This window comes from Lepidothrix coronata, unplaced genomic scaffold (assembly GCF_001604755.1).
Source record: "Lepidothrix coronata isolate B3197 unplaced genomic scaffold, Lepidothrix_coronata-1.0 Scaffold129, whole genome shotgun sequence".
NCBI lineage: Eukaryota > Metazoa > Chordata > Aves > Passeriformes > Pipridae > Lepidothrix > Lepidothrix coronata.
In genome coordinates this window covers 741,233-762,887 of record NW_016690309.1, presented here as the reverse complement: position 1 = coordinate 762,887, position 21,655 = coordinate 741,233, and the positions used below count along the sequence as shown (strand labels likewise).

Here is a 21,655-nt window from a genome sequence, read left to right as displayed (position 1 = left end):
CTGTCCCCGTTCTTCAGGCTGTTCATTTCTTCACTGCATTTTTCTGTCTCAACCACCTGCTCCCAGCAAATGGTTAAAGCCCCCCAAACAAACCAGGACTTGTGTATTAGCAGCACCCAGACTGCTGTAGGTCAGAGACCTTTGGACACCACTGAGGCTGCTCCTCCATCCACCCTTCACACTGCCAGAGGTCTTTCCACATCTGTCACTGGATTCTCAATGAAGGCACTCACATAAATTCATGCCTCAAATTAATTTATTAACGAAGTGTGGCCATAACACAAGTGTTTGATGAACATCTGCCTGCAGGAGCAGTGGGCACATGGATGTGGTTGGAATGTTCCTGCATGCCCAGCAGGGAGCACAAGCCCAGGGCTCCCAGCACACAACAAGGCAGGTGTGTGTAGGCAGTCTGGGGGACAAAAGGAACCTGCTCTGTGAACATTACAATTATTATGAACAACCATAAACCATGGGAAGCTCTTAGCACACACAGAGGGGGAACACAGGCCAGATGAAGTGATTCCATCTCCCTCAAAAAGGGTTCTGTACCCCAGCTTGGGGATGCTGTGCTAATGAACTTGCACCCTTCATCTTTACAGCCCAAACCCCCCAGAACACTGGGGGAGAACTTTGTGTAGGCGTGTGCACAACCTCAGCAACAACCTCGGGCGCTCTCAGCCCTCAACCAAACTGCAGGAAGGAGGAACAGCTCCTTCCATGACTGCTCTGCAAAACTGCTTCCCTTGGAAAGTGAACAAACATTCCCATATCAACCTCCAACAGCCACGTTCCAACTCACATTTGTCACAGTCAGCTGTGAACCCAGTTGCTGTTGCTGTGCCCTGGTTCTGTCCACGTGCTACCCCAGGACAGAGCTGCTTCTGGGCTTCTCTGCTCTGTCCTGCTGTTCCTGCTCCGGGAACTCGGTGAGATCCAGGGTCAGCACTTTGCTGAACATGATGTCATCGTGCTGGGAAGGGGGAGATCACAGCAGGGAACACGTTTCTCTTACTTGAAATAAGCATTTCATAAGTGTGAGAGACAACACCGAGCCTGAGCTCCCACAGGACATTCCCTGGAGCCTGTCCCTGCACAGCAGGGCACACCCAGCCACCAAACACTGCAGGTGGGAACCAGCACTTCCACACCACCCCCCAGCATCACTGAACAAAACCTGCTCCTAAGGGATTGTTACCTCTGGACACACTCCAAGCAAGGCGTCTGCCTTGCAGAAGAACTCCTCCTTCAGGGAAATCACTATCATTTGGAACTGCTCATGGGCCTGGTCCCTGATGAAACTCGAGACCTTTGGAAAGAAAGCAAACATTTCCTCAGTTAGTTCTGGCAGCCTGAAACCACCCTGTGATCAGGGAATGGCAAGGAGAGAACTGAACTGCGAGAGCTGCAGAATTCCATCGTGAAATAAGCTGGGTAAAATGAGAAATAAACAACTCTTAAGCCAGATACTTGCCCTGGTCTCAAGACACCCCCTCAGATCTGCTGCTTTTTGAAAACACGTAACAACATCATTCACCCCAATGAATAAAGTTAAAGAAAGAGGCCTGTGCCAAAGAGAAACAGTTTTACCTAATATAACTGCAAAGCAAAGTGGAAATTCCTGAATACTTAACAAAAAACAAAAAGGTGTGTAAAGTTTGTTACTGGCTACATAATAAGATCTGAAATATGTATTAGTTCACTGCGGACAGCAGTGTCCCTCAATATAAATTAAATGCTGCCTAAAGGAAAACCAGTACATTTTTAATAATGTACTGGCACAGTTCTGCCTGCACAGTTCTATCTACTTGACATGGAAATAATTGTTTAATGGAAGAACTGCCTTTAGTAAGTTACAGAATTCACACTGATTTCACAGTATAGTTCCATTTACTGCAGATCTGCTTTAATAAACCCCCAAACTGAAAGAATGGAAAGAGACTTAGCTCACACCTTCACCCTCCTCACCTCTTCTCTCACATTCACAGCTTGGGCACCAATCAAACACGCTCAGATTGAGGAATTTAAACCTCTCCCATGTCTGGTATCTCACACAACCATTACTTCAGCCCTAAACCTAATCTAATTTAAACCAGGTTCAGTCAGGGCAATCAATCTCTGCATCCCAACACCCTGCAGTCCAAGCAGCCACCCTCCTACAAAAGGTGTCAGATACTGATAAAGGATAACTTACTTTATCAATGTTTGAGTTGTCCAGGGCAGCATCTATCTCATCCAAAATAAAGAAAGGTGCTGGCCTAAAGCTGCAGGAGGCAAGACAGTATTTTGCACTTCGAAGCCAAAATGTTAACAAACATTCTAATTACTTAATCTCTAATAAAATTCTGATAATATTTTGCAATATTATATTTATATTTATTTAAATGAAATAATTAGATATTACTTATGCAATATTAAATAATACACAATAACTTACTTAATAGTTCAGAATTAACATAAAATTCTACATTTAATATATAATATTAAAGTCATGACAGGCAAAGAATAAGGTAAAGAATAAGAACTTTAGTAACGCCTGAATGCTCCATTAGCAGGTTTTTTAACATGTTTGTAAATGGAACACTGTCTCTCCTCCTGTCAGGCAGATCCTTGGAGAATCCCACAGTACTTTTCCCCCCTTGGACAACCCCAGGGCAGTGTTTTTACCTGTGTATGGCAAACACAAGGGCCAGGGCTGCCACGGTTTTCTCCCCTCCTGACAAACAGTCCATGGGCATGAAACGCTTGCCAGGGGCCACACAGTTGAAGCCAATGCCTTCCAGATAGGGCTCCTCGGGATTCTCAAGGCTCAGGAATGCCTGGGAACACACACGTGGCATTGTTAACAGGGACATTTATCAAATTATTAAGATGGGAATGGTTTGGGTTTAAACACTGCCTGAGCTAATGTGGAAATCAGGGAGTTGGCTTCATCCATCCATCCTGAGAGCAGCATTACCAAATTCCCAGGGAATATGGTTTTGTTAAGGAACCAGGAGGCTCATTAACAAAACCAGTTTGGAAATGGCACCACCTATTTGTTATTTGCACACTTTCAACTACTGAACAAACTCGATTTTATCACCTTTTATGTAACTGCTTTTTTTTTAGTTATTAGAATTTTAGACTTAAAAAGCAGCTTGGAAGACAATACACTTGCAAAATTAGCCTTTTTTGTGGAAGGTTAGCTTTACAGAGCCCAGCTTTGAGCTGGAGAAAGACTGCTTTTATTAAAGTCTTTCTCCATACTTTGTATCCTGGTTCCCAGGGCCAAAAATTGAAAGTATTATTTTAAAGGAATTATCATTTTTCCAAACCACTAAAAAGTACAATGGGTAAGATCTTTGCTACGTGGTTTGTTTTTCCCATTAATAAAAGAAACAATAAAAGAATAAAGTCTCTTCCCCTCTGCGCAGGGGGAGACAGATAAAAGAGAAATTTCCATACTTAACCCTGACTTCAAATGTCTCCTCTTGGATCACAGACACAGAAGAAGAAAACCAAACCAATACACAACACGTTGAGGGAGAACACAGAAGCTGATGAATTTGATGTTTTAAAACAGAAAAGAATCCAATCCTGAACCCTTTAAACACCCCACAGTCTATGGAACTTGATGTAACCAAAGCATTAGGGAGTTCCCTCTTCACTTTTGGCATTAATACAGGCACAGTAACAAAGATAATTGTGGGACAATTTTTCTATGTGTTTCTTAAAAGCTGCAAACTTATTATGTCTGTGTTTCCTAAATGTTTAAATGGGATACACAGAGCTTCAAGACCTTGTACAAAACACTGATTTATGATTTTGAGTTTTGTCTGTATTAATGACTGTTTTTAACTGCTTATTATTGGTATCACTAGATGTGCAAACCAGTATTATTTTTAAATGAATTACTCAGTTACATTTCACATTTGTGTCCTGATAATTTGTAAGTCTGATAAACACAAAGAGTAAAACTACCTCACTGAGCAGTTCCCAATTTTATTAAGAGATTACCTTTCTCTGTCTAATGCCCAGCACGCTTTGGCTTGTCATCTCCCTTCTCTGACCCTGAACTCCTGCATCTTTATTATTTGTGCCATTTCCCTCTCCAGGACTGAGACTGTCTTTGCAAAGCCCGAGTGTTACTTTGGTAACAAAGCATCCAGTGAGGCCTCTTGGGCCAAGCCCCCAAGCCCATGACCCACCTGAGCACTGCTGTTCCTGCACAGCTTCTTGTAGATCCTGTCAATGGCTATGGAGGCGTGTTCAAAGCACCTGCTGAACAGCTCATACCTCCTCTTTTTCACCTCCTCAAATTCCTGCCGGCACGTTCTGGCCTCCTTCCTGCTGCTCTCAAAAGCTGAGGAAAACAGATCACAGGAATTCCTCTGTAAGAAGCCTCTGAGCAAATACACAGAACAAAGCTATGTTGGGTACCGTGAGCAGCACCAAGGAAAACACTTACTGCAGAAAAAATACACATACAGGGAGCAATACCAATACAAGGAGTTTCCTTCCTCTGAAACCTTTCAAATGGAGGCCCCAAAACCTGAGAAGTTGTGGTGTATTCCATCTCCTCTACACCATATTTGATTGGAGCAAGGAACAAAATTCTTCTCCTAATTCCTTCTGGAAGCTGGGCAGCCCTAAGCAGCTCCAGCATCGACCTGGTACAGCTCCAGAACCCTTCCTGTGCTCATGGCTGCAATGCTCTCTGGGGACACTCATCAGTTTGAAGGAATGCTCGTGTCTGAGTTCTGGACAACATACACAGTTCCTTCAATTATGTAGGAAAAATGTAAAAGATTAAAGATTTAAGATTAAAAGTCAGTCATTTTCACAAAGCAAGTGAAAATACTTTATGATGTCATTCAGGCAACAAAGTCTCTTTCCAATCACTCAATGTGTATTTCAACTGCATACTCACCTGTATGTTAAACAATTGTTTACATATCATTAAAAAATAACTGAGATAACATTTGAGCACAAAAAAATACCTTAGTATCTGAAAGAGGCAAAGCCAGCAGGACCAAGCCAGGGAAGAGGGTGAAAACTGTCAGTCCCAAAAGAGATGGACATGAAGGACTGTTACCGTCCATGGACTCCTGGAACTTGCCCCGAGCGATCTGGAGTTTCTCCACTGCCCTCAGGTTGGGAGCAGCTGTCTTCAGCAGAGTGGTCTCTTTACATTTGATCTCCTGCTGCATCTGCTTCAGATGAGCCTCGATGTCCTTCTCAGATTGCAGGTCCTGAAGAAAAAGGAATCCCAGAGGGATCCAATCGGCTCATAGGCCAAGACACTTCAACACACACGGCAAGCACTTGTGGTTCCTGAGACAGCTACCCCACTCATTGATAGCTTTAACTGGAAACAACCAAAACATGCCACTCAAGGGCCTTAGTTCTCACAATCGTCTATGAGGTCCTCAGTATTCTTCCACAAGACCTTTAAAACAGAGAGGCAACTCCCTTCCCTCACTTCACAATACAACACAAGAGCAGGATTAGTGCTTCACTACTTGATCTGTAAAGAAAACCTTCAAAGGTAGGTTCTCAGGGAATTCTTGGAGACAAGTTCCAGTGATGACAGATCCATCCTTTGCCCTGTACCTGGCCTCTGATGTTTACTTACTTTTCTTAGGATTCAAGGGGAAAAAAAATTACAAAACCTGCTGAGAAAAATGTGACCTAATGGGTTGTTAGAGAGGAAAGGATGGGAAGCCTCAGTCTCTGCAAATACCACAGACAGAAGTGGTAACAACCCCCAGCAGCCATCCTTGGGTCCTGGAGTTCTGAGCCATAACACATACTATTGGAACTTCGAGGCAGAAGGTAAAGCAGGAAGGAAAAACCAAGGTTATATTAACTCTTTCTGAATTCCATGTTTGTGGTTCAGGGAAGCTTTAAAGGTAAAGTCTGACCCATCCAGAAATCCCACACAGCAGTGCTACATGTGACTGCAAAACCAGAGTACACAGACACATGCACTTCAGCTTAGCAGTGTTTCATTTCAAGACAGGGGTGAAGAACAAATAATTTCAACAAATAAAATATTTTTTACCAAAATGAAAATCAAACACTCCCATCTGCAATAATTTCAAACCAAAAAGATCACCTTCAGGTCTTCTGCTAGGCTCCTGTAGTCTACCTGAATTCTCTCCTCCCTCTCATAGATCCCTGACGTTGTCTGGGTGTCTTCTGTTTCAGTTCCCAGCTGGAAGATGAGAGACATTCCAGTTCAGAAGTACAGCAGTTAACTTTTAAACTGTTACACCAATTAACTGAAAGGATTTGAAATGAAGAGACAGTGGTAACATGGTACAAGGTAAATGCATTGCATGGCTCCTGCCCTGGCCCAGAGGGAGTGAACGGTTAAGATCCCATGAGTCCAATTAAACCATGCACCTGTTAAACAGAGGTGAAAACATCTGCTAATCTCAGTCTGAATCAAGGTGAGAGCAGCAGCAATTTTTTTGTAGTGTAGTTACAACCATGGGCATACTGTAAATCTCCTGGTTGGAAGGATTTATATTCCCCAGATAATTCAACCCCCTTCCAAGGGAAGGCTCTGAAGGTGTCAGCTGAGGCATTTCTTCTGCTCAGCTGGCCTCAGAAAGAGCTTCAGCTCTGTACAGCACAACCAGAGTGTCTTCTAGACCCTGTAGCCTCAATTTCTAACAGCCACCTTCCCTCAAAGGAGACATGTGCTACCTCTCATTGTCAGTCCCTCTCCCACCACCAAATCCTGCTGGTCTTCTCAGTGAAAGCAATGATTAATCCAAGTTGGCTTTCCTATCGCTCACACCTCCTTGGTTTCAGCTCTTCCTTATCCAAATAGTGACAGCTGAGCTCCTGCATCCTCTGATCAGGAGCAGTTCTTGTTCTGTCCCTTCACAAACCACCCACCCCACCTCACTGCATTTTCTGCTGCCCTGTTCATACCCATCCTCCAGCAAAAATACTTTTCTAAGGAAGGGGTTCAACAAGACTCCTTCCAAATTCACACACTCCTTAAAAGTCCTTCCAAACTCACAGCTCTTTTCTTTTGTAACAGTGGAGAAAGTTTATTTCTCCTCACCAAAGATATGCTGGAAAAAGAGGGAAGATGGAGACAAATAAATAGTCAAACCTCTGATAGCAGGAATGTTTCTATCTTAGCCTATCCCTGATTTCTGTGAATATCTACTCAAGCCAAAAGGATCATTTCCTATACAGCATTTATATTATGGATGATTGACCTAATCTGATCTCAATCCATGTATATGCCATATTTATTTATATTTCTGAACTGCCCCTGTGCGTCCCCTTACACATCTTCACACCAATTTTCTTGTACCATGGTGATTCTAGATATTTCACAGGAATATGTTTCAAGCACAAGCAAAAATACTTGCAAACAATATCTCTGCCTACAAAAAGCAACAAAAATCCTTCCCTTGAACGAATGAGGCCTGACCACATGAAAACAACACATTTGTTTGAACATTACTATGGGAGGCAAATATTCCCGTAAGGAAAGAATGTGGATCTTTAAATTCATGACTGAGGAACTGCTCCCCCAGGATATTTATCTTCTGTAAACATTTTTAAGTACCTCTACTTCACTGATGTCATCCAGTGTTCCAAAGAGGAGCTTGATTTTCAAGTCCTGCACCTTGCACTCGAGCAGCAGATTATGTCTCTTTAGTCTCTTCTCTTCCAGAGCAGTTTCTAGAGCTGCAGCTTCCTTCTGCAGTTTTGTGGCTTCCCTACATGCACAAAAGGAACGAAACAACTCAAGAGCAGAAGCATCACTGCTAAACACAGCCAGAGAAAACCAGCATGACAAACACAGCATGAAAACCAGTCTCCAAGCACCATGAGGGCTCCTTCCCCTGCAGTCCCCACTGAACTCGGGAAAATGGGGCTGTACTTGTGCCGTCCTCTCCATTCTCCCGCAGGACTCCAGAGGGAGCCTGAGCTTCAGAGTACTGACAAGCTCACTCTGCAGCATCTTCAAACCCCACCTTCCCTAACTACAACTCTGTTCTGTTCAGCTCTGCAGAACACGGAGGGAGATTCGATCCTTCTAACATTCCATCAAGTCTCTTCTGTCACTACTCTCCTTGAAGCACAGCTTGATTCTTTGCAATAAATTCCTGTGATAGCATCAAGTTACCAGCACCAGAAATGTAATATCTTACATGGTTAAATGACACACTCTGACATGAATTCCTAGGCATACAGTCCATGAGTTCACAGAAAATTCCCCAAGTTTATCTAACCACACTGGGCCAACAGGGGTTTTAAATGTATCTTAAACTCCTGATTAAGAGACATTAAGCACATCAATAATCAGCAAACATAAGAAAAACTGAAGCCTAATCTGTCCCCAAAGCAGTTGATTTAAAACAACAGTAGGACAAAATAGTGAGCCTAAAGTTAATATCAGTTTAAGGTATCCAACCCATGAAAAGTCTGGAGAAAATAACAATAAAATCAGAAAAAAAATTCCAATTCATTGAAGGTACTGTACAACTTAAAATAAACTGTGAAACTACCAGGGAACTACACACGCCCCCAGTCAAAAGTAAACTACCACACTCTTACCCCAAGTCACTCCCTATTGCCCAGAAACACTGCTCAACTGACACCTACTGTAAATGCAAATCACCATGTCCCTAATATGTCTTTCACAAGAAAATACATCAAGAGAAATCCAAACATCTGAGCACCAAATCTCTTCTAAATATTATCCCATTAACCATTTTCCCAGCAGTACAAGTAGGAATTACCTATTAAGAGTTAACATCCTCCTTCTGAACTCTTCAACTTCAGTTTGGCTTTTTGTAACCTGAGATTTATGAGTACTTAATCTATCCTTAAGTTCTTGCTGCTCCTCCACCATTTCATTCACTTTTATTAAAAGCTTTTCTTCATCCTGCATAAAAATATTTACATTTTTAACGTCCCATCAAAACTCTTGATGTGGAGCCTTGTTATACACAAAGAAAGAGTTATAAGTTTAAACCTGTTACATTCAAATGTGTTACATCACAAAATCTGAAAGGCACTGTGGGATTTTTTTTTCCCTCCACTTTGTGGCAGTTTTATACACTTGACTTTTGTTTTTTATTCAGAGCACTATTACGGATCTTTTCTCCTTCCCTTTTCTGTGTACCACAAACATAGTCTATTTAACAAGCACCATGAGCACAACAAGGAATCAAGAACACTGGGAAAGAAGAATCCATCCAAATTACCTCAATTAAAAATCTGACTTGGTTTCACAGAATTATCTTAGTGGCTTTATCTTAGTGGAGTTATCTTAGTGAAGTACCTTAAAGATGTAAAGCACCAGAGTTGTTTAGTCTTACTCGTGAAATCTTCTACTGAATCTGAGCCACCTGCTGCTGGTTTTATCTGTAGCTGTATGTTGCCTTTTCGTATCAGTTAAACACATAAAACTGAACACAATATAACACTGTACACACAACAATACACAATTTTGAGCAAGCTTATTTTGAATAATTAGTAAGTACCCAAACATGGCAGGTTATTCTGAGGTTAAAATGCATCTGCATTTTTTTAAACAACTACAAAGTCAGCACTGAATGAACCCCTTGCAGAATTACTCAGCATCACATTTTTTAAATATTGTAACTCATTGCATTCTGTTCTCCCAGAAGAGTCCCAGAGGCAGAGACTGATTTCAGAGTTACCTCCCGAAGCCTGACGATCTCAGCTTCATCTTTCTTTATGGTCTCCCTCAACTTGCTGACCGAGTTTGTTAATTTTTGGAGATGATCCCGATTATACTCCAGCTGAGTGTTCAGTCGGGTCTTCTGGCTCTCAAACTCCAGCCTAGGCAAAGCACAGGACTTCAAATCAACACGGACAGAGCAGGCTCCTAACTGTGACTGTAAGCTGGGATGAGGCACATTTCCCCTCTGAGGAGTCAGATTGCATTTTTGTGTCTTCCACGTGAGCACAGAAATCTGCAGACATTTGGGTCCCCCACACCACATCCTGTGGATGTGCTGAAGTCACAAGGATACAGTGATAACAGTTAATATGGCCACCTCAATATGGAGAGTGACACTGGAGTTCAAGGATCTAGTTCAACATTCTCCTTCATAAGGCACAAATCTGGGGTCCTGTGACATGTGCCTGGGAGACAAATACTAGGTGAGGTTGCCAGTGAGAAACCTCAGAGCCTGCTGTCCTTAAGATCATGTTCCTATACCAAATGCCTGCGTCCTACATCCAGTTCTCCTTCAGATTTTGGATACATGAGTGACCCTTCATGCTGTTCTCCATCTGGGATAGTGCCATTTTTCCATGTGGGTTTTAGAAAACTATTCTTTGCTTTATTTTTCTACAGCAGTGCTACCAAAATAGCAAATGTTACCTTCCAAGTTTGTTGCCAGCTGTCACTGACTCTGAACTGTCTCATAAGCCCAAAGCATAGCAGTGTCACTAATCCCTAATTAACCCCTGCAGTGAGAGGGGAACCTTTTACTGTCTCCTGGGCTTTTGTGATATTTCCTGGGCTGGGGTTTCCCAAGGCCCAATGTGCCCAGTTTAATCCCAGCCACTGGTTTACTAATCAGTGCCAAACACCACCTTCTCTTGGCAACCTCCTCTTGCTGCCTCACGTGTTCCTGCTCATACACACGGATATTTTCTATACCAATCTCTTCACAGAATTCCCGGAAAACAGTGTCTTCCACCTTGGAATACAGAGAAACAGAGCAAAAAAAAAAGATGTTTAGTCACTCACAGGTGTAAAACATTTGGACAATTGCTTCATGCTGCAGGTTGGGTTTTTAAGGTACTTTAAGAAACAGCAAACAAGTACTGAGAAGTAATTTGTACTTGAAATTTTCCAATAACTCTTTCGCTCTAAATGCCAGACACAAGGCATATGATCTGCAAGATGTAACTCTAAGTTCTTCTTGACAGCACCTGGTCACTCCAAAGACAATTAAAGTAATCACTGTGACCAACTGCCCTGGTTTTGCCTGTTGTTCCCAGCCAGCTGAAGAAGAGAAAGCTGGACAGGACACTAATCAGACACAACAGGTCTCTTGGTTCAGTTCAGTTCTTCATTTTAATCCTTTCAAGGGATCCATAAATATTAATTACTGTGTTCCAATTATAGCAAAGTCACAGCAAAAACAGTGCCATGGAATATTTCACTTCCTAATTATACAGTGCACACTAACAAAAGCCTCAGGCAAAACCAGTCCTAAGATTTTTATGAAAAATTTAAGCAGGCAAATATTAGGTACAGTGTGTAAGACAGGACTGAATGAAGAATAGCAACAGCCTATTAGAAAGGAAACCCAATGGGTTGAACAAACTTCTAAGAGAACTTTACAGGTCAGAGCCTGGTAATGTTTACACTGCTTTAGTACTCAGGCTGTTTCAGCCAGGGATACAATACCACTTCGAGTTACAAGTTACACTACCCTTTGGAAAGCAATGACCAGCCTCCATTTTTTAGGTTTTTTGTTTGTTTGTTTGTTTTTTATTTTCAGAACAAGCAAAAGCAAAATTCCCCAGGTCTGGAATTCTCAGAGCCTAACCATCAATGACAGTGCCAGTGCTTGCAGACGACAGACATCTGCACTCCCTCGTGCCTGCACCACAGGCAGGACAGAACACACAGCAGTTTGGGCTCCTTTTTCCAGGCAGAATTCCAGCCAGATTAACCCAAGGCTGACTGATGAGAACGGGGCAGAGGCCAGGAAGTAAGTTACATGTGTATGATACACCTCGAGTAACTGCAGAGCTGTGACACATTAACATCCAAGTACACCTCTGTTCACAGCCAGCCTGGTAAGAAAGGTAGAGGATGACTGCTGGAATAACTTAGAAGTCTTGTTGACAAAGCTGTTTATAAAGTTAAAAGTTGTCCAAGTTCTAGAAGTCAGCAGGAACATAAGAAGTTTCTGCAGCATAACAGCATAGGCTGTCACAGTTTTGACAGAAAGCATTACCTCATTAATTTTTGTCTGAAATTCTTCTATTTTTGTTTTTCTTTGTGCTATTCCTTCATTCAGCATGTCATGCTGAGACTCAATATTTAGCAGTTCACTTTCCAGCTTTGATTTTTCCTGGATAGAAAGGAAAAATATGGTAATTTTTCTTAACAGGAGGGTCAACTTTCCAGAAATTAAGAGACAGCTCTGTTCCAGATTAACTGTATTTTTCTGATTAAAACCTTTATTTTCTTCTCAAATGCCACTTACCCACTATCATTGCCAATTTGCATGCAATGATTAGTTTGAATGAGCAGAAAAGCAAACTAAGCATCACATGAAGTGCACTTTGACTTACAGGCTTCTGAAGGTTACTAAATGATATACCAAGCTACCAGAGATCCAAACTTAAAAACTAAAATAGAAAAAGGCTCACGTAAAGTACTTTCTAATCTTGCTTTTTACATTTTATCAGTCCCTCAGTCGTAACTGCCGCATGCAAAACTTGATCTGAGTTAACAAAACTATGTAAGGAAGCAGCATTTATTTCACAGGTAACGACAGCTTAAAAAATACAATTATTACAGCTGAGAACGATTAAGAGTTGGCAGGATACCATGTAGAGATTGGCAAGGTGTTTCTTTTTAATGAGGTCCAGCTCACTCTGTGAGTATTTGAGCCGTGTCTGGGTTCCTTGGCTCTGGGCACGCAGCTGCTTCAGGTCGGCCTCCTTACGCTTGGTCTTCATCAGGGTCTGGGGAAGGGTTGGGATGGGAGAAAAAGCACTGTAAATATGAGGTGACCTCTTGGAAAATGAGTCATGTGCAGATTTTAGCCTCACTGACACAGGCCTCATTCGAGGTAAAGGCTGGCAGCACTGGTCATACCCAACAGGAATTTTGTAACAGATTTACTCCTCTGCAGGAAGCATCCGCTTGCAGATTCCTAAATCCCTGCTCCAGCCCTCTCATAGAAACAAACACTAGAGGTATGACATAGTTTTACACTGGAAGGTTTTGGTCCATGCAAATACTCTCATGTTGACAGATCACATCATCTTTTTCTCACTACAAGTCTCCAGTTACTTTGAGCAGCAGCTCCTTTTCCTGGAAGCAGCTTGGACCAAGAGTGTTATCCTGGTTCTCCATCTGTGAACCACCCCATCAGCTAAGGACAAGATGCACAATGGATTATTATTAACTGGAAGAGGATAAACAGCTACTGTGTCCTGTCTGCATCTTCTACGAGTTTTGAAAATCACCTCTTCAGAAAATCCCCTTCCAAAAGCTGAATTGAGTCAGACAACTTCTACACTTCCACGACTTTTGCAGTAAGTGCTATTAAGAGACCTACCTTTAACTCATGAATCAAGCTATCCCTTCTTTCTTTCATTTTATTCATTTCTTTATCATCCCAACATCTAGCTTTAAATCTTAAATCACTGGATCCTCCAGAAATCACTCCAGATTTTAAAAATAAAGTTCCATCAAGAGACACTGTCTAGAAGGAAAAAAAAAATAAAATTAAACCCAAATAGATCTTAACAAAATCAGCCAAAATACCCCACAAAGTAGTGCCCAAGATATGGCAGTCAAACAAGCAACAACCACATTTGAGGTGGACTTCAATGTTTTTTCGTGTACCAAATCTGTTAACATGAGATACATGAAGCCACAGAAAACGCCTCTTGTTTCTTATCACTAATCACATTTTAGTATTATTACAACTGATCAGCAAATGAAACGAAATCGTATCATTTCTTTGTATTTAGAAAATTAATATAAGACACTTGTGTGTACACTGGCACTTAGAAGGTTCTCTCTGGCTCAGTAGAACAAACCAAGCCCCATGATAATGGAGGAGAGGGAAACAGCCTGTTTGTACCCAGGAAGGGCAAATTTTAGTGAAGAACATGGGTGCTTTAGTGACCTGATTCCAAGTAAACGTGATTTCACGCTCACCTTCAATTCAAGCTGTTTTAATCAAGATTTTAAACAGTTTACACTAAGTGCATAAAAGACTGTCTGCAGCAACACAGGTATGAATAAGAAGAGACAACTGCAGGAAGTAACAGAGAAGCTTCCAGTCCTTAACACAGTCCACATCTACAACCAGCAGATTCTGGCAGATATTTTAAAGATTTTTGAAAGCATTTCTTCAAAAAAACCCTCACAAGATAAAGTCTGAGTTTCTAAATCAGGCAGTTTTAGGTGCAGGATTATCCCTCCTTCATCCTCCTTATCATAAGGACCATATGAAGAAGCACATTTGGACTCTAACTATCCTCCAATTTGCCTCCCCCTTTTCCCAGGAAACCACTTACACTTACTACCAGACAGAGGCAAACATAACCACGTGAAGTATCTGGTGGTTTGTTCGTGTGGGATTAGACAGCACAGCACCACCCTGTGTTTACCTGCAATCCTTCACAGCACACGTAGAAAAGAATGATTTAAATGGCATCAAATCCATGACTGCAGTGGGAAACACATGCAGCAAACTGCAGCTCCTCACCTTGAGCCTCACTGGTCCATCAAAGGCGATGTGTTTGGCCTCCTTCACTGTCTCACAGACCAGGCTGTTCCCGCTCACAAACTGAATCACTCTTTTCAGTGGAGCAAATGGTGTTTGCACAACATCCACCAGCAGTTTAGCTCCCTTTACCTCCCTCAGCTTCTCGTTGATTGGCTTGACCTGGAAAGCAAAGAAGCAGTGCCTGGAATTCCTGCTGTCACCATAAAGCAGGCCCAAATCTGAGAGGTCTGGGCACGGGACGTGCAGGTAACAGAATGGCAACTGCAAGAGGATTAGGGACACACCAGTGTCACTCCTGTGCTCAGAAAGGGACAAGGAGGAGGACAATCAGCAATCTGCTGATGACACAAAGCTGGGAGGAATGACTGATATGCCAGACACTCGTCCAGAGGGACTTCAGCAGGCTGGAGCAGTGGGCCAACAAGTGCTCCATGAAATTCCCTTCCCAAGTCCTGTGCCTTAACACTTAAGCCTACTTTTGTTAAGTTTAAATGATCCAATATCAAGATTTACAAGTGTATAAACTTGCTGATGACAGGAGAAAGAAAAATGTACTCACGTCAAGGTAATCCAGAGCAAGAAACGTCTCAGGTTCAGCCCGTTCCTGTTTCAGGAACTGAATACAATCCCTTGCTGTTTTTTGAGAGGCAACAACAATAGCAGTCATGTATCTGCTGAACACCTTGGTAACAGCAAGCTGGTACTTTTTATGGATAGGATGACACAGGTCAAGCAATCTTCCAAACTGAAGATTAAAATGTTGAGAAATATTAATATGCTACTTTAGACATGGAATAATATTTCTGCACACAAGAGGCTGAAGCAGTAAGAGGAAAATGTGTTACACATCTACCAGCTGCACTCCCTCACAATGGTTGTGCATCAGAAAAACCAGAAATTGAGGTAGTCATCAACCCAACATGCAAAGTATGCCTTCTGAGGGGATCTAATTTTTTCTCTAAGGTTGCAGTTATGTATCTCAATGTTTTACTGAGAATCTCTAGCATACAATTCCAGAAGCATAAGAGAGTGACAAAGTTAGCTAAGCATCTTTTTTGGAGAGAAAGAAAGTATCTAACACTCAGTAAAATCTTAAAATGTCCATAAGGTCTGAAATAAATAGAACTGGAAAATGGCAGCAAGAGAGGCACTATTCCAGTTTCGACCCAAAAAAGAAGTATCTGCTTATTTTAGTAGCATAAACAGAATAAAATAATTTTTTCTTGTACTGCATAGTCCAAATAATCATTAAGTAACACCATTAAGTAAAACTAATTAGCTCTTTATTGTACATGCTCCCCAAAGATCTTTTGTTCCCTTTCTGTCATTACAAGCACAGCTGAGCTTTTTCTGAAGGACTGAACCTACTGATGCCCACTTTGAACACCATAACCCTTGAATTCATGCAAGAACAGTTTTTCTGCTTGTTGACACGTAGCTACTGGTCTCTTCTTGCACATGTACAGTTTCATCCTTATCAAACTTAAACAAATAAAGAGACAACTGGCATGAGCTGTGACAGGTCTTTCACAGTGTTGTCTCAGGAACAACACATTCAGGTATTTCACGTTTCATCTACTGGAAATTCATGGCCAATTACAGTCCACTGGGATCCAGCCTGTCCAATTTAGCCCAGCTGCTTCCTCAGCCTAAGGCAGAACTCTTAGCTCTAAAATAAAGCACTGGGATAAGGCCATCCCATTACCACAGAATCCGGGTACAGCCTCCTGAGACTCTCCAGGATCTCTGCTCTCATCTGCTCCCGCCTGCCCTCGTGGTAATCCATCCTGGCATTCTGCAGCTCCCCAACTATTTTGTTCAGCTCCTCGTTCACTTCAGCCATTCTCACTGTTGAGGTCTCAATCTCCTCAGCCAGCAGCTCCTCCTGCTGTTTTTTCTCTGCTAGCGATTCGCTTCGGACAGAAGCACAAATAAAAAGCATTATTTCATTTATACACACTTGTAGCATCAACTCAGGTCATTATGCAGTCACCTTTACCTCACAAGGAGTAAAAACCAGGCAGAAGACAAGACCCAGGAGGGAAGAACTGAGCTAACACACAAGGTAAGTATTAATGCTTTCTAGAGCAGCATGACTACAGAACTGCCCCGTTCCCTTTGTCCACTAACAGCCCCATACCCATAGTGACATAATGTGCAAGAAATTAGAAGTAATTATAGAACTGGTTCAAACAAAATATGGATTAGTCATCATACTTCCTACTTCATTTTGGCAGCTACTTTTATAGCTGTATTACTTTAATAAGCTATTAAGTAGAATTAGTAAGAATTCTAACTCCTATTAGAATTTTAAAGAAAATAATTAGAAACAATTAGAAACGTGCTGTGTTATTTTTGACAATATCTAATACACAAGAAATCAAATGAGCTTTTAATTTTTTACACATACCTGCATATCTTGGCATATTCTTCCAACTTCTCTATGCGTTTCTTATGCTCCTCTATCTGTTCCACAGTCTGCTTTATGATTTCCTATGCAATCACAAACACAAGTGTCCAAAACAAACCAGAAAACCACAGCTTACAGCAAGATAGAGAGCTGAATTAATCAGAACAAGCACTGAGGCAGATCTTTTCCTCCTTACTGGTATTTCACACTGAAGTAACAGAATCTCTTTTGCAATAACAGATGCCAAATGGCACCATGAATAATTGTTTTATCAAGGCCATTACTGGATTTTTCATGTTCAGCTACAGCTTAGAGAAAGCCTCTTTATGACAGAGAATCATGACACCAACACTTAAAACAACTTTAAACGTAGAATTAGTAAATTACAGGTGTTAAAAAAAAAGAGGTGCTTTTCTTGGCCCTACATCAATATTTTTTTCCTAAGGATGCACAAAGAAGCAGGCTCGGAGCTTCCAAACTGACACAAAACACTGTAGTAAAAAAAAAACAAAACAAAAAAAAACAAACAAAAAACCACCCACAACAAAAACCAACAGTGAAACAAGTATTTTCAGTCACTCCCTTTGGAAAAAACATACACTAATTAAAGCAAATGAAAAGAAAAAATACTGTTACCTATGCATTTTATTAAGCCTTAATTTAACTCCTGAAATTCTCGTGACCTTTTAAATAGCTCTAGGGATGGAGAGTTAACCTCTTTGTGCACCTGCTTCAATATCCATGAGATAAGGGTATGAGAATTCTCATACAACTGAACTAACACTTGCAATGTCTCCCCTCTGCTATGGATTTGATTATGTCGAAGCTCAGAGCACACCTTCACAGACAGTAATACCCGAGGCAGGAGCAGGGACACGTTTTTCTCCTTCAAACATAATTCTAGTTTGACACAAATACCTCGACTTCATTTTTCTTCCTCCGGTTAAGTTTCAGCCTTTCTTGATCTCCTCTATCCTCCCAACGAAGTTTCTCCATCTGCTGGGTTAGTGTAGCAACTTTCTTTCTTGCTGTCTCCTTTAGCTCTCTGTAACGCTCCAGCTGGACAAAACCAAAGAAGTCATAAATTAACTCCCTGGAAAGTGGGAAGATTCACGTTGTTCCAGCCTCAAGCAGCAATTGCCTACTTTGTCCCACTCTCACCCTGCTGAATGTTTTCTGTCCTGCCCTCCCACAGGGTACCATGTCTCTATATAAAACTTGCAATTTTGGTTTTGTTTGAGCTCAAGAACAAAAAGACCACCAGAAATTACAGGTCATTGGTGAAATAATGGTTTCCCTGTGATTTGGGGGGGGGATTTTTGGACTTCTCTAGTAACCAGTGCTTTTGGGCCTCCCAGTTCACCTGACTTTCTCCCAGCTCAACACGTGCTGCTCTCTGCTTTAGCTCCTCTTCAGCTTTCTCCTCAAACGCTCTCCACGCCTTCTCAATATCACTCAGTTCTATCTCTAGCTCTTTTATGTTCTGCTTTTCCTTATCACACTGTTTCTGCTTGTCCCTCAGAGATTTTTTAGACATTTCTACTTTCTTGACTTGGTAGGACGTGTTTTCCTTTGCTTTTATATAGAGGGGTCTCTGCTGAATCAGTGACGCTTCCAGAGTCCTAAAAAACAAAACCAAAAGCAAACCCAAAACAAACAACCCAACCAGCCAACCACCACAAAACACAGACAAAACAACAAAACCACGCAGCAAAACGGAACAGAGGAAAGGGGAGAGAGGGAGGAGAGAAAAGAAGAACCCTCCCTCCCAACCACACCTGCAAACGGGTTTCAACAGCAAGGCTGTGGCTGTGCCCAGGGGTTTCCACTGCGGGGATTTTTTTTTAATATCCACTGAAAATAGTCATTTAGGAAGTGAAGCATAACCTTCTAAAGTGTAATAGCAAACAGGTATTTATATAATGAAATTACTGACAACCTGGGCATGGCAAGGGAGGTGAAAACCACGTCTAGGTGTTACTTCAGTGAACTGCAAACTGGCTCCCCTAGCACCGGGTTCTCACCCATGTGTGCAACAGGAAATGCACACCTGCCAAGCAATTCCCAGTGCAGATCATGCTTTAATTCAACCATCACAGAATCTGATGGGAAAACCTACTTCATTTCTTTTTCCATATGCTGTAGGTCCCTGTTTAGTACACCAAGCACTTTTTTCTTGGCTTTAAATGAATCTTCTGCTGCAGAAAGAGACTCTTTCTTGGTATAAGCCTCCATATTCTTTTCATCCAAACTGGTTTTCAGGAAGCCAATGTCTTTTTCATTGTGATAAAGCAGAAAAAGCTTCATCTGTATCCTTTCTTCATACAGGTCCTTGATTAGCATCTGGTAATGCTCTGCCTACCAACATTAAAATTTCATTTATGGTTTATAAAAATGATTTTCCATCATTATCAGTCTAATTTCAAGCCCAAACTGAAATAAGATGCTGTACCAGTAGCTGTAATTCCAGCAATGTGCACCAATCATAAAACTCAAACATTTAAATCAATACTTAATCATACTAGCAAACCTATGCTTTCATTTATTTAGATTTTATTATATGTATTCCTTCACCTTTATAAATTATACCAAATTATTATATAGTATGCCATACTGAAAAAAACCCTAGATCAAGCACAACAGAAATGTGTGGTTGTTTTTTTAAAAAAAACCCCAAAACCACCTGTCTTTAAGCCCATAAAAGATCTGATAAAAATCTGGTATCTTTACACCAAAAAAAAGGAACAACTGAGTTACCTCCTCTTTCTCTATCTTTGCTTGCTTCCGTTCTGCTGCAACACTTTTTTTCTTGTTATAATTAAACTGTGCATCCTCTTCTGCTTGCTGCATTTTCTTCTTTTTTCGTTCATATTCTTCGGCCAATTCCCACGAATTACTGATTTGTTCAAAAAGTTGAGTTCTCTCCTTGGGCTTCTTCATTGCAATCGATTCTACTGTTCCCTAAAACAAAATGGCCCCAAAAAAGTAAATAATGCAGCACTGTAGATCCTTCTGCTGCCTAATGGATTTCTTTAGGAGCATATAGTACAGATGGATCTCCATTTATATTATAAAGGTTTCTGCAAGAGGGAAAAAAATCAGTTCTTCCTCGGGAGTCTTCTCAGCAACTGCAAGGAAGACAATTTTGTGCAACATATTCATCACAAGGCTAAGGCACCTCTGACCCATGTCATTAAATTCTTGGGAACTAACAGCCCAGCAGAATTATCAATCCCTCAGCCTGAACCAAAATATCCTTTACTCTTTGATGCATCTTTACTGATAGAGGTGTTTTAAGATGAAATTCCTTTTTTTCCTAACACTCCTAGAATTGAACACACCAAGCATTTATAGAGACACGTATTTTCTTACATCCTGTGAATAATACAAGAACACAATTTCTTCCAGATCAGCTTCTTTCTTCCTAGTGCACTCATGTACACACAAACCCCATTATTTCTACTTTGTAGTCTTGTAGTTCTTGGTCGAGGTCAGGAAAAAAATATATTGGCTTGTAGTTAGCTAAGGGTGCCCTCTTTTCTATCAAACAGATAACTGTGTATCTATGAAATAATAACCTCAGAGGCTTTTGTTTTCCTTACAAAGTACCTTGAATGCTCACCTGAAAAATAAGGCAATTCCTGGCCTTGACAAGAATGCCTATTTTTTCAAGCTCGGATACGTAAGCAGATCGGCTGACAGCCTTGTCATTGAAAAAAAATTCAGTACAACTGCCTAAGGGAGGAAAGAAAAAAAAAATTACTACTGAAAACTGTAACTGAAAATTACTGCTGCAACACAAAACCCACTGGAAAAGGACTAAACCAGCAGAACAATTTAACGGAGCAATTTCCTCAAAGAAGAAAATAGATTTCAGTTATTCCTTTATTCCTCTCAATAACTCCAGTTTTCTGTATGAAAACTCTAGTTTCACACTTTCAAATGGCACTGGCGTGCTCCAGTGCTCGTGCCTGCAGCAAGGTTTCAGCCCCCATTTCCACCTACAGATCCCAAGGGAGTATCTACAGACACACAGAGAGCAAAGAACATACAATAATCACCTGTTGAATCTTTTAACTAATTGGCCCCAGCATGTTTTTTCATTTATACCACTACCAAACTGTGTATTAATACTGAAGTATTAACCCACCCAGCTCTGAAATGACATTGGGCATCTGAAATTCCGAGCTGAGCATTTCCTGTCTCCATTTATACATCATTTATACATCTCTCTTTATACATCAGACAGACAGAATTGCAGCAGCCTCTACCACCTACCACGGATAACTCTTGAAAATGTCTTCTCTTCCCCATCTTCCTCACAGTACACCATCTTCACACTGGCTGTAGAAGAGACTGGTCGCCCAACATGTGCTCCGTGAATGAGCTCCCGAACACTTTTAACTCTCAGATTGGCTGTCCTTTCACACAGCAGAAAGCTGACAGCATCCATTATGTTAGATTTCCCTTAAAAGAAATGTTTAAAAATTGCTTTGACGTGGCAGAAATGAAAGGAGGCATTTGATTAACAACCAGCTAAAAAAATATGCAGAATTGCAAAGTTCTTTATTAATTCTATTTCTTATTCTGTATTTTTAATTTTTTTTAGGAAGAAATTCCTCCCTGTGAGGGTGATGAGACCCTGGCATGGGTTGCCCAGAGAAGCTGTGGCTGCCCCATCCCTGGAAGAGTCCAAGGTCAGGTTGGAGAGGGCTTGGAGCAACTTGGGCTAGTGGAAGGTGTCCCTGCCATGGCAGGG

General features: G+C 41.3%; 1 protein-coding gene across 1 annotated transcript in view; it reads right to left on the bottom strand.

The window, feature by feature from the left end:
- Positions 1-82: 82 nt before the first annotated feature.
- The window catches only part of SMC1B (structural maintenance of chromosomes 1B), a 23,334-nt gene continuing 1,761 nt past the window's right edge, over positions 83-21,655 (bottom strand). Inside the window, exons 2-25 of the mRNA XM_017826612.1 lie at positions 21,175-21,363; positions 20,519-20,631; positions 19,654-19,857; positions 19,016-19,254; positions 18,260-18,518; positions 17,815-17,955; positions 16,897-16,979; positions 16,192-16,399; positions 15,046-15,231; positions 14,466-14,645; positions 13,305-13,451; positions 12,568-12,705; positions 11,970-12,086; positions 10,591-10,697; positions 9,687-9,828; positions 8,760-8,905; positions 7,580-7,733; positions 6,101-6,199; positions 5,078-5,234; positions 4,191-4,345; positions 2,668-2,819; positions 2,195-2,264; positions 1,199-1,309; positions 83-973 (exon numbers count right to left, since the gene is read on the bottom strand). Coding sequence (XP_017682101.1) covers positions 863-973; positions 1,199-1,309; positions 2,195-2,264; positions 2,668-2,819; positions 4,191-4,345; positions 5,078-5,234; positions 6,101-6,199; positions 7,580-7,733; positions 8,760-8,905; positions 9,687-9,828; positions 10,591-10,697; positions 11,970-12,086; positions 12,568-12,705; positions 13,305-13,451; positions 14,466-14,645; positions 15,046-15,231; positions 16,192-16,399; positions 16,897-16,979; positions 17,815-17,955; positions 18,260-18,518; positions 19,016-19,254; positions 19,654-19,857; positions 20,519-20,631; positions 21,175-21,363 — 3,608 coding nt within the window. The 3' untranslated portion in view covers positions 83-862. The remainder of the gene's footprint in view (positions 974-1,198; positions 1,310-2,194; positions 2,265-2,667; positions 2,820-4,190; positions 4,346-5,077; positions 5,235-6,100; positions 6,200-7,579; positions 7,734-8,759; positions 8,906-9,686; positions 9,829-10,590; positions 10,698-11,969; positions 12,087-12,567; positions 12,706-13,304; positions 13,452-14,465; positions 14,646-15,045; positions 15,232-16,191; positions 16,400-16,896; positions 16,980-17,814; positions 17,956-18,259; positions 18,519-19,015; positions 19,255-19,653; positions 19,858-20,518; positions 20,632-21,174; positions 21,364-21,655) is intronic.